The sequence below is a fragment of the Pecten maximus genome, chromosome 5 (genome assembly GCF_902652985.1).
Source record: "Pecten maximus chromosome 5, xPecMax1.1, whole genome shotgun sequence".
Taxonomy (NCBI): Eukaryota; Metazoa; Mollusca; class Bivalvia; order Pectinida; family Pectinidae; genus Pecten; species Pecten maximus.
The window spans coordinates 26811369-26824400 of record NC_047019.1 but is presented as its reverse complement, the minus strand read 5'-3'; the positions used below and the strand labels follow the sequence as shown (position 1 = coordinate 26824400).

Sequence of the window (13032 nt, the reverse complement as noted above, 5' to 3'; positions counted from 1 at the left end):
ATTAAAGATCCTGGGATGTGGTTGTCATGACTCTTAACGAAGCTAAATTAAAGATCCTGGGATGTGGTTGTCACGTCTCTCAACGAAGCTACAGATCATGGGATGTGGTTGTCATGTCTCTCAACGAAGCTAAATTAAAGATCCTTGGATGTGGTTGTCATGACTCTTAACAAAGCTAAATTAAAGATCCTGGGATGTGGTTGTCATGACTCTTAACGAAGCTAAATTAAAGATCCTGGGATGTGGTTGTCATGACTCTTAACGAAGCTAAATTAAAGATCCTGGGATGTGGTTGTCATGTCTCTCAATGAAGCTACAGATCCTGGGATGTGGTTGTCACGTCTCTCAACGAAGCTAAATTAAAGATCCTGGGATGTGGTTTTCATGTCTCTCAATGAAGCTACAGATCCTGGGATGTGGTTGTCACATCTCTCAACGAAGCTAAAGATCTGGGACGTGGTTGTCATGAGGGTGAAGATTAAAGGTCACTTTACCAGTTGGGTGATGGGAACTTCCCATTAGGCAAATAAAGAATAAGAGGTCTTCTGTTTAAGTTGGAAGATGTCGGACAGGACAGTTTTTATCACTCCATTCTTACATTATAATGCTGTATGATTCCTGGCAGTGAGACTAATCTGCTGGTAAATCCCATTTCTCAGTCGGTGGTTGTCATTAATTGTCCATCCTGTCAAGCTTCTACAAGACTCATAATTAGTTTTTGAGGTATATCTCTGTTCCAAGGTTAAACAGCTTGTGCTGGATCCCATTGTGTAGGTATGCAGACATGACCTGTCTTTGACCTTCTGAATACAGAAGAGCTTGGTTTCCATGTACAATTGGGTCTCATTGCATGCAGGCAGAAACTTGGAATCACATCACCAGAAAAATATTCCGGTTCATGCCAAAGATGCAAGCTTGTGTTGTTTCAGCAGGATTCTTCATAGGATATAGGTCCTGCAAAATAGATTTTGTTATTTCTTTTCCAAATTCTGGAAATATAAAAGGTTCAATGTTTGATAGTAAAATTATTTAGTAATGCTAGAGAGTATGTCTTTATGTTTTGATCTAGGTGGGCTTTCTTCAGTATGGTTTTAATGAATACCTTTGAAATATTCAAATTTTACCACATTTCTAAACTGTTATATAATATTTCATGGCCTTGCTGAATCCTCATTCGTTGTCCATCACCATAGTTTCTGAATCAATGAATGAATATTTAGCAACCATAACATTTCAAAATGATTTTTGAAAAAAAATTGGGGGTACCAATGAACTATTTTGATATAATGTAGCAATGTGAAAATGTTCTTTGATGCGAAATGATTTTATCGTATACATATTGCCAGAATCTCTTAAGTGTTTTGTTTAGTAATTTAAAAGACTGAACATAAAAGCTTTAGGAAGACACTGATCTCGAGGGATGCCTGTAGGCAAGAAATGTTGATTACTGAAAAACGTTTTGTATGACATTTTCTAAAAACCACAAATACATTAATTCTAGTTAACGGTGCTGAAAAGAAAAGGTCATTGCAATGCATTTTAGAGCTTTAGAGTTTTATAGGAGCTGCATAAAATGGCTTTTCGTAAAATGCCACAAAAACAAATCCATTTCAGTAGATTATTCCACAGAAAACTTCTTGATATCCATTGGCGAAATGTTATTTGTCACTCCATACAGAAGAGAAGTTGTCCACCAACATGAAATGTGCACACTTTCTCCGAAACTTTCTAAGTGTGGTATATGTCACAAGTGTTCCAGGGTAATTTCTCAGTATATGGAGCTGTCGGCAAGATGGATACTCGCCTGGCCACAAATTCAGAACACCTTGGCAACTACATCCGTTACATCACTCCCTACAAAAGTCAATTATATCAATTCCACTGATCACTGGGCATGCTCAGGAATTAAGTGCGTAATGTGATTAACCAGTCTTGTAATCTTAGTCTTCGATCAAATTAACACTTCTTTTGACTGGTGTCATGTGACATATTAAAAGGATCTGATTGGTTACATGGAACAAATGTTGGTAGCTTAATGTGAACGTATTTTACCTAGCATTATAGTGTACTGATATCTATAGCTTGTTTCTCTAAATTTGATTTGTTCTGTCTTTTATTTTTGAGACATCTATTTATGGAGTAATTCTTAATCTACGTTTTATCTCTTTGGTTCAGGTTTCCACTTTAAAACCTTTCCTTATATGCTGACCTTTAAAGGGCTTTGGGAAGGAGATAGTACATAGCAAAAATGAGAAAGTTAAGAATTATTTATTTAGGAAAGATTTACATATTCTCACCGATGTTTCTTGTGTCTGTTTGCAGTTCCTCTATGGTGATATTTCCTCAAACTATTGTAAGACCATTATTATAAGGAAAACTGTTATATAGAAAGAGGTCATTATTGACCAGTGGTCTCTTGAGCAAGTGTTAATAAAATAAAGCCTATCTTCAATGGATAGATTTCATATTGGAGAAACAAAAAAAAACAAAAAAATCAGGAGTAAACTTTTGACATTTTTGAGGAAATGATTGTGAGAGATTTAGACCTACTATGGAGATACATGTTGTCAACTTAAGGTTGTGTTGCCATGGTGATATATTTGGGTCTGGTCGCTACAAAAATAGACATTTAATGACGTCAATGTCTACTGTGAGAAATGCCATACATTCCAAAGACAATAGTTACGTTACTCTTAACACGGCCTATAATGTCCTGTAAGTGTTTCTGTTATTTTTAGTAAAGAGAAAATCTCCAGTTCTCCAAACTTCAGATATCTAAAGACAAATTAAGCAGTTATTGAATATCAAGTTATTGATGTGTTGTCACCTTTTAATACATGTGAACATATTAATATTTTAGTGTGTTGATAAAAAAAAAATGCTTATTGCTCATCTGTGATGTGTTTCGAGCATGTTGAGTGATGTCATTGCTACAGTCTCAAAATATAAATGATGAATCCAATTATGTAAATGAAGGCAACAAATAGTGAGCGGCGATGACTGTCATATTGTCACCAATAGTGGAATTATGACACTCGCCACACTTGTTATTCGGAGACACTGCCAGTGTCGCAATCAACAATGGTGTAACTACGGTATTCTAATGACCCTGGGGGGAAAATGGCGTCTGCTTGTATGCCATTAAAATGGCTCCGTTCTAAATTGCTGAGAACTCAAAATGCCACCGTCAGCCTGACTGGTGCAAAGAGTCTAGTATCAACAGTCAGGTCAAAGACATTTCAATAGATTTTCCCGCATAAAAACGGAAATTGGAAATAAGTATGAGGTATAATTTTAAATTAGTTCATTTTATGTAATGATTATAAAAATGTCAGACAATATGGACGGAATCGAAAATAATAATGTCGCATATTATGGATGGAAATGAGAAACTGTGTGAAGACATACGTAATTAATGTTTAGTATGCCAAAAATAGAGCATTTGATTGAACTGGAAAGCTTTATTGGCGAATCTGTACTTCCGGTGAAATTGATTTTTCCTTTATGTTCTTAAAAGCTGTCAATTACGTTAATATTATGTTACGATTACGACTAGACATGAAATGTTATTAGTGATGTTAGCTCTTCCTGTCCGCTGATAACAGATCTAATAGGTACGTAAAAAATCACATTATTTCTGGAGGCTGCCACTTAAAGTTCACAATATTTTTTTAGATTATTGTGTTTCATGAAGATTCACTTTTATTACATAGTGTATAAGTATGTACTCTGAAATTGAAGCTTGTTTGATTCCACACTTTTATTACATAGTGTATAAGTATGTACTCTGAAATTGAAGCTTGTTTGATTCCACACTTTTATTACATGGTGTATAAGCATGTACTCTGAAATTGAAGCTTGTTTGATTCCACACATACTTATGTAGTTTCTGTAGATCAATCTACAAAAATCTGCCATAGTTACATAGGATTGATCTCCCATAAAAGACAGCTGAATCAGTCTGATAGAATGGCCTATTCTTCTCAAAACAATCTCACAAAAGATTGCCTTTATATCATAGTGAAGTAAAAAAAGCTTAGTCGACTATCACACTACTGTTCTCCTTTTCATCTCTTGGAAACTGCTTATAATCTTTGACCCTGTGAGACTTAACCAAACACTAGAACATCGATAAAGAGGAGATACCATGCAATTTTCAATATCAGTGGAAAGTTGATCTGAGAAATATTGATTTCGGACACCTTCTGTGGTCAGATTGATAAATTTTGTATAGTGTTTGAAGCAATCAAGGAAATTACCCTTCTTCACTTTCAGAGTTGGTCAGTTATAGCCATTTTAAGCCGTTGTTGCTATGGATTCTGTGAGATGACTTAGGGGATGATGTTGTTATTTATCGTATGGGCAGGATTTGTGGCAACAGGACATGAAAACAAATGATTGCTTGCATGTTGATAAATATTGGGGAAAGTCGGTACAAATTTTGTTAATGATTTACGGGGATTTAAGGGGATGGTGTGGAGATGTGGAACTCTTTTACAAAAAGAGTTAAAATGGTATTAATGAACTGTAAATGTAAATCATTCATATTTACAACAATTGTGAGACAAGATATTTCAACTTCAATCAATCACTCTTGTTGAAGGGCTCGGATTTTACTGTGGGAGGGACCTGGAGTACCAGACGAAACCCACGTGGTTGGGCAGGTGATCCCCACACCTTTTAAGGTTCTATCAGGGAATTGAACCCCATCCACCTAGGTTTACCACTGTGCCACCTGACAACCCTAAAATGAATTGTAATTTCTTTGATTTAGGAATGAGGGTTAAGAGATGGGAGAGCTGTTATATAAAGGGTTTAAACCTTCACAAATGGGGTCAGAATCCATACAAAGTGTATCAGAAACCTCCAAAAGGATCTATCAATCATGGAATTAACGCCTTTATATCCATTTGATCCACTTACTTCTGACTGTTATGTTTCTTGTCCAGTAACATTCCAAGGGTATATGGATGAAAGAATGTGTTCATAAGACAGGGATGTTTGTCTCATGTTTCTTGTACTTTTGATTTAAAGATAGAGAGATATTAAGAAGTTGGTACGCAAATTTTTTGATAGATATCACAGCGGTTGTGTGTGGTTCATTATCGAAGAGTTTCAAAAGCATTCATCATGCTGCCCTATGTGCCCATGAAGACAGAAACATGCAACGTCATGTGATTAAGACTCCTCCCAACATACGCTGGTTTTGCGTGTCACATGCCTTTCACTACTTTTTTTGAAGAGAAGGCCTACAGCCTTAATCACCTTTGCTCTGTAGGGACTCTGATAAAAAAAATTGTCGTCTGCTCAAGAAGCAACTGTCGTCTGCTCGAATCTCACAACATCATGGATGCAGGAATGATTTTTAATTCTGAATAGAATGTGATTACAAACAACCATGTATCGATTTTAATCAAAACCTTCTCCATTGATATTTCACAAGTAATTGATAAACACAAAGTAACGACCAATAAAAAAATCTGGTCCATCATAAAATCTTGCTTCAGGTCGCTAACTGCCACCTTTTCCTAATGTAATCAGGTGAAATTTACATTAAAAAATCACTGGACATTCTGGCAGCTGCTTTGGGCTACATATTTTAGTAACAGCATTAATAATATAGGCACACTTTTGTAACTTGTGTTTGTTTGGTTCTGTAAAGAAAAAATAATTGATTTTTTTTTTAATGGTAAAAGTAATTTATAATGAAGAAAAGCAAGGGACCTGCATTAGAGTAAATGGGAAAAGAATTCATTCAATGAGTTTATGCAACTAGTTAGATGTAAACAAATGAGATCAAAGTATCAATATTGATTTCTTGCACTAAAACCTGTTATTTGTGATTAACAGCAGACATCGTAGTGAGAGTGATGAGTCATACGTTCGTCCTCCGTCAATTTCATCACAGTTTATCGGAGGTAGAGAAGAGTCATCAATAATGTAACAAAGTTGTTTTAATGAGACCACATCAGACCATTTCTACACATATTTGGTCAAATAAGTCAATCAGGGTCAAACGCTGTTGGTTCTATGATAAAATGATCACATATGGCGTGGAGAAGACTTCTTTATCGATAATGTATATATATATATAGTCAATCATTTTCCACATTTTAAGTGAATTCAACAACATACAGTTCAGTGTTTAATCCTGTATATGCATGATTTGATAGTTTTTTTTAGAAGTTACATGTTTTTGTCCTTAAAGTGGTCATATATATTATAAATTATGTTATAGCCCCAGGGACCAATACATATTCTTTGACTCAAACCAGTTGAGATGGGGAATTCTTACAAGACATCAGCATATTTACATGGTGGGCTTAATACTAGGCATGGACTTATCAACCAATAATTTTCAGATATTAAGGTGGTCTCTTAGTACAAGTAGTCCCTTAATACAGGTGTCTCTCAACACAGATGGTCTCTCAACACAGGTGGTTTCTTAACACAGATGGTCTCCTAACACAGGTGGTCTCTTGATACAGGTGGGCACTTGATGCGGGCGATCTCTTAATACAGGTGGTCTCTTAAAACAGGTGGTCTCTTGACACAGGTGGTCTCTTGATTCAGGTTGTCAATTGATGAATGTGGTCTCTTGATACAGGTGGCCACTTAACACAGGTGGTATCTTAAAACATGTGGTCTCTTGATAAAGGTGGTCTCTTGATACATGTGGTCTCTTGATAAAGGTGGTCTCTTGATAAAGGTGGTCTCTTGATACAGGTGGTCTCTTGATACAGGTGGCCACTTAATACAGGTTGGATCTCAACAGAGAAGATCTTGATAGAAAACCAAAACTGAAAATATTTGAGATATGAAGTTCCCATGTTGCACAAGAGCTCACACTTTGCATTAGAGTTTTATAAAATATACTGAATGTGAAATATCTAGCATTGTGTGCTTACAATGTTTGTCCTGTTCCATCTCTCGTGGTCTTTTTATTGATGTAAAACAGAAATAAGGATGAGAAAGGAAAAAAACAGTAAATTTCATTCTACTTCTATGATGTCTGCAACTATAATCACCACAGCTGTCTTAACATGTTGGTAATCTAACAGTTTTAATTAGCAATATGGTTAACTGCATGTATCCTTCATTGTAAAATTTTTGTTTAGTGTTTACAAACAACATAGATCTTTAGAAAAGTAGTAAAATAGGGCTATGTTACACTTCAGTATTGTGTCTATTTTTACCTCATCATTAATACCTTTTAAAAAACAGCATTCACTTCCGGTAGCGACCGCGAAATTTGAATGAGTACGTAAAGAGTTAATACAGGTGGTCTCTTAAAACAGGTGGTCTCTTAAAACAGGTGGTCTCTTAACACAGGTGATCTCTTGATACAGGTTGTCAATTGATGTATGTGGTCTCTTGATACAGGTGGCCACTTAACACAGGTGGTATCTTAAAACATGTGGTCTCTTGATACAGGTGGTCTCTTGATACAGGTGGTCTCTTGATAAAGGTGGTCTCTTGATAAAGGTGGTCTCTTGATACAGGTGGCCACTTAATACAGGTTGGATCTCAACAGAGAAGATCTTGATAGAAAACCAAAACTGAAAATATTTGAGATATGAAGTTCCCATATTGCACAAGAGCTCACAATTTCCATTAGAGTTTTATAAAATATACTGAATGTGAAATATCTAGCATTGTGTGCTTACAATGTTTGTCCTGTTCCATCTCTTGTGGTATTTTTATTGATGTAAAACAGAAATAAGGATGAGAAAGGAAAAAAACAGTAAATTTCATTCTACTTCTATGATGTCTGCAACTATAATCACCACAGCTGTCTTAACATGTTGGTAATCTAACAGTTTTAATTAGCAATATGGTTAACTGCATGTATCCTTCATTGTAAAATTTTTGTTTAGTGTTTACAAACAACATAGATCTTTAGAAAAGTAGTAAAATAGGGCTATGTTACACTTCAGTATTGTGTCTATTTTTACCTCATCATTAATACCTTTTAAAAACACATTAATTTGACAAAAAAAAAATCAAACCAGTTTTCTCTTTGATATATCAACATTTGTAACAATCTTTATATCATAAAACATAACTGTTAGTATTTGCACAATTATAAACTTTTTACAGCAAAAATGAGCCATAAAATGCCTCGGCTCCAAATTTGTTACACATAAATTGGATAAAAAATATAATGTAAAACATGTAGGACAAATCTAGTGTTACTCTGGTGTCATTCACGGGGGTAGTTTTCTCCAACAGATGGTCTGAAAAGGAAGTAAGTTAATTAAATTTACAATAATTGACATATTTTCTCTATTTTTCCAAGCCAGGAATGTCTGGAATTATTTACGACCATTTCCCTTTACATTAAAAGCTCCACCCTTTTACCACAGCAGTTTGGTAGTTTCTGTGTACTTTTCATACATAATAGAATACAGCATACTTAAAAAGTGTTTTTAAAATGTACAGCTGTAGTGTTTATAATAAAACAATTAGTATAACATTTAAACATTAATTTTGGGAATCTGAAATCAATGTGGTTTTGGTAGCACACCACAGTAAGACAGCCTGGCCATGGGCAATTTTTTTGTTAAGCAAATAACTCCTGTATTATGATATGTATAAAAAATGAAAAAATAAATGTACACTATAATTGGTATATCCAGTATGAAGTAGTACATACAGGCTTCACATTTATTAAAACAAAAATCAATAAATTGGTTCCGGATTTTAAATATCCGGATTTTCCGAACGTGTGTTTACACAGGAAATTTAGTTTGGCCTACAGCGCAAAATGGAAGCCCACAGAAAAGGTAAGATAGCGGAAAAACTTAATTTACAACATATGTCCAAACAAGATTAATTCTGTCTTTGGGATAGAGATATTTAATTTTAAATAGGTTTCAGAAAAAAAATTGTGTAGAGAATTGTGCCATTTTGGGTCAAATATCATAATATTTTGCAATTTTTGAGAATTTTTTAAGCTGTTACCATGGTATTCACAGCTCTAAAAATCACAGAAAATATCAGTTTACTTATCCTTCAGAGCTCTATTAAAATTGCAAATGTTGTACAGATTTCAAATATATATACTTTATTAGAGGTTATATGTAAGGTTAACTGGCAATGTTTACATATCTAAAGCATGTGCCATATTTTTCAGAATTTGGCATTTTTACTGTACACTGCTACCTTATAGGGGCTGAAAAATGTTATTTTTTGGAAATTGTGCTTAATTATGCTTGATTAAGCTTCATTTTAGTTCATTATTGCTCAAAAATGCATAAAAACAATTTAAAACTTGTTTATTATCAGGCTTGTCATATTAGAGGAATCAAGGGAGGTAACTCGCATATTTACCCATTTTAAGGGTGGGTTAATTAAGCATAATGTTAATGAGTCAGTGTAAATTGAAAAGAAAAAATATATTTTATAACAAACCCAAAATAACTTATTGGGTATCTAACAAACCATATAGACTGAATTCTGGTTTGTTTTACCTGATTTATTACCCCGTATCCATGGAAACTATTACAGTAAGTGTTATTTTTTGAAATATTTGGTGAAACCATTATTTTCAATTTATTTATACATTGGTAAGCATGTAATTTCAATTGATGGAGTGTACGGTTGATACAATATTGTCAATTATTGTCACTTCCTTCGGTAAAGCAGAAAAAATAGCATTTTCCCGCATAAAATGGGATCAGCGGACACTTTCATATGATCATTGGTACATATCTGAATTACCGGGGTGGAAACAGATGACTGTGATGTCATAGGCATGACATTTTGAAATCTTGGATGTCATGTCATGATTTATCAGTTAGAATATTGCATGTGTTGCTAAGCTGAGGTTTGGAAAGGAATTTGGTTATTTATTATGACACCATTGAGTATTTATGACGTCATGGATACCATCTGATGACATCATAGTTACTGATGACGTCATGGTAAATATGACGTCATATTACAAGGCTAAATTTGATAGTTGTATAGTATTTTTTGCTTGATTACATGCACAGAGACTCAAAGTACCACATTCAACTCAAAACACAACTTTATTCAAGAGATATACAGAATTATGGGAGTTTTCATCTTTAAAATTACCTCCCCTTATTACTGGATTGGGAGAAAAAGTTGTCAAAATACACCTCTCAGGGAAATCAGCAATACTCGGTGACTATTAAAGATACACAGTAACCCGATATGTCATTTTGTTCGTCGGAACATATTCTAGACATTCATGGGCTTTTTAGTAAAATTAGAATTAACAAAAGTGATGTATAAGGTAGCACACCACAGTAAGACAGCCTGGCCATGGGCAATTTTTTTGTTAAGCAAATAACTCCTGTATTATGATATGTATAAAAAATGAAAAAATAAATGTACACTATAATTGGTATATCCAGTATGAAGTAGTACATACAGGCTTCACATTTATTAAAACAAAAATCAATAAATTGGTTCCGGATTTTAAATATCCGGATTTTCCGAACGTGTGTTTACACAGGAAATTTAGTTTGGCCTACAGCGCAAAATGGAAGCCCACAGAAAAGGTAAGATAGCGGAAAAACTTAATTTACAACATATGTCCAAACAAGATTAATTCTGTCTTTGGGATAGAGATATTTAATTTTAAATAGGTTTCAGAAAAAAAATTGTGTAGAGAATTGTGCCATTTTGGGTCAAATATCATAATATTTTGCAATTTTTGAGAATTTTTTAAGCTGTTACCATGGTATTCACAGCTCTAAAAATCACAGAAAATATCAGTTTACTTATCCTTCAGAGCTCTATTAAAATTGCAAATGTTGTACAGATTTCAAATATATATACTTTATTAGAGGTTATATGTAAGGTTAACTGGCAATGTTTACATATCTAAAGCATGTGCCATATTTTTCAGAATTTGGCATTTTTACTGTACACTGCTACCTTTGATTGTATCAACAACCAAACACTTGAGATTTTGTGCCTAATGATTAAGTCACAAAATGTCATCTTATTTGAATTTGCAATGGAGAAAATATTGCACACTTATAAGTCTTCTCAAAGATAGCATTTAAATCTTGTTTTCAAGAATAACAAAGAAATTAAGAACCTAACTCACAGTCTGAGCTACTGATACAAGATATATATACTGTTCAATTTCATGTTAGTCCTTTCACAATTTGAAATATCAATTTCAGAACATATACATGTATGTTAATCGTTTAACAATGAAATGAACATGACAGCTGGGGTGTGTAAGGGGATTTGACAGGCCGTTTCTATTGTTATGAAATATCAAATGCAGAAATATTATATGAATTATTTATTACGACAGAAGTGTGAATATGATGTATCAATACTTATTGGTTCATAGTTTGATGCACAAATAAACAAATTTATACAGAAAGTCATTGTGTAGAGTTAAAATGGTTAAGATGTTATCTGTAAATTAAATGTTCTAAATTGATCAGTTTTTGTGTTATACCTATATCATCTTGAGTTATAAAAAATGACAGTATGTTTACAGGTATCTAAGTTCATGGGCTATGTATTAAACATCTAATGTCAGATCTAAAACGATATTATAGCTTTAGTCCCCACTCTCTCCTGCTGTAAACAGGCTATAATCATAAGATAGCTAGATTAGAATATGAACGTCCTGTCACATACTTTAATGCTCTATACAATTACTGCTTCAATTTCAGCACTCAAATTTTTGGATAAGTTTAATTCCAGTATACCACATTTTGCAGATATAAAATTCCATATCTTAGATGATCATTATGCAACTACAACTATATAATAGTATATAATATTATCTCTTTTCCTCAAAATTTAGATCTAAAAGAATGTGAAAAGAGGTTGAAATGTACAGGTGAAATGTTGGAATTGTATCTTGAAAAGTCTACAAATCATGATCAGGATTTCGACTCCAAAATGAAATTCTATTGTGACATAATTATTCAAAGAGATGTTCCTTTTCATGTTTTCCAGGTTGAAAATATCAATACATGCCTAACATTCCTGGCCACTCTGGGGGTCAACGTTGAAGGACTTAGTGCAAAAGGTAGGTAAAATGTCAAAGGGCGAGGGATCAGCAAAAGGTAGGTAAAATGTCAAAGGGCGAGGGATCAGCAAAAGGTAGGTCAAATGTCAAAGGGCGAGGGATCAGCAAAAGGTAGGTCAAATGTCAAAGGGCGAGGGATCAGCAAAAGGGAGGTAAAATGTCAAAGGGCGAGGGATCAGCAAAAGGTAGGTAAAATGTCAAAGGGCGAGGGATCAGCAAAAGGTAGGTAAAATGTCAAAGGGCGAGGGATCAGCAAAAGGTAGGTAAAATGTCAAAGGTCGAGGGATCAGCAAAAGGTAGGTAAAATGTCAAAGGGCGAGGGATCAGCAAAAGGTAGGTAAAATGTCAAAGTTCGAGGGATCAGCAAAAGGTAGGTAAAATGTCAAAGGGCGAAGGTTCAGCAAGCCTAATAATCTGATTGGCTATGACTAAAATTATAACTTATGAATCAAAGTTAAACACCCTTGATATGGGTATTTCAGTAATGAATGGTAATTTACGAAAAAAGAAAACCAAAAAACAGCAATTTTTGCACTAAATTGTAGAAGACCTTTATATGCTTTGTGAATATGTCCTATAATGCCCGTTATTTCATCGCCATGACACAACGGAAATGTTTTGATATTTGAAGTAAAATGTAATTATAACACAGTAGGAGATAGAACCAATTGGTGTGAGGATTACGTCTAAAATCTATTGAGCACATCTATCTCTTTTCAAAATTGAAAACAACCTTTTCTCTCCTTGACTGGAGGAATCTGAAGTTCATCACCGAGGACATTGAGACCTCTATGGGTTGTTGGATGTTTAGCTTGAGTGTTGGTGTACAAGTAACACACAAGTCTCATTAGCTATAATGCTCCCTAACATCAGATAACATATTTAAAAAATGACTTGCTATCATCATTCCAAAAATGACTTTGATAATCATAAATATACATGATCAATCAAGCCATTTGTTACAACAAATCTTTTACAGTTATTAATTTTCAAGACAA

The 13032-nt window shown here is 34.1% G+C and overlaps 1 protein-coding gene across 1 annotated transcript in view; it reads left to right on the top strand.

The window, feature by feature from the left end:
* The window catches only part of LOC117327693 (neuron navigator 2-like), a 229054-nt gene that overhangs the window by 58203 nt on the left and 157819 nt on the right, over positions 1-13032 (top strand). Inside the window, 1 exon segment of the mRNA XM_033884802.1 lies at positions 11962-12034. Within this exon segment, the coding sequence (XP_033740693.1) occupies positions 11962-12034 (73 nt within the window).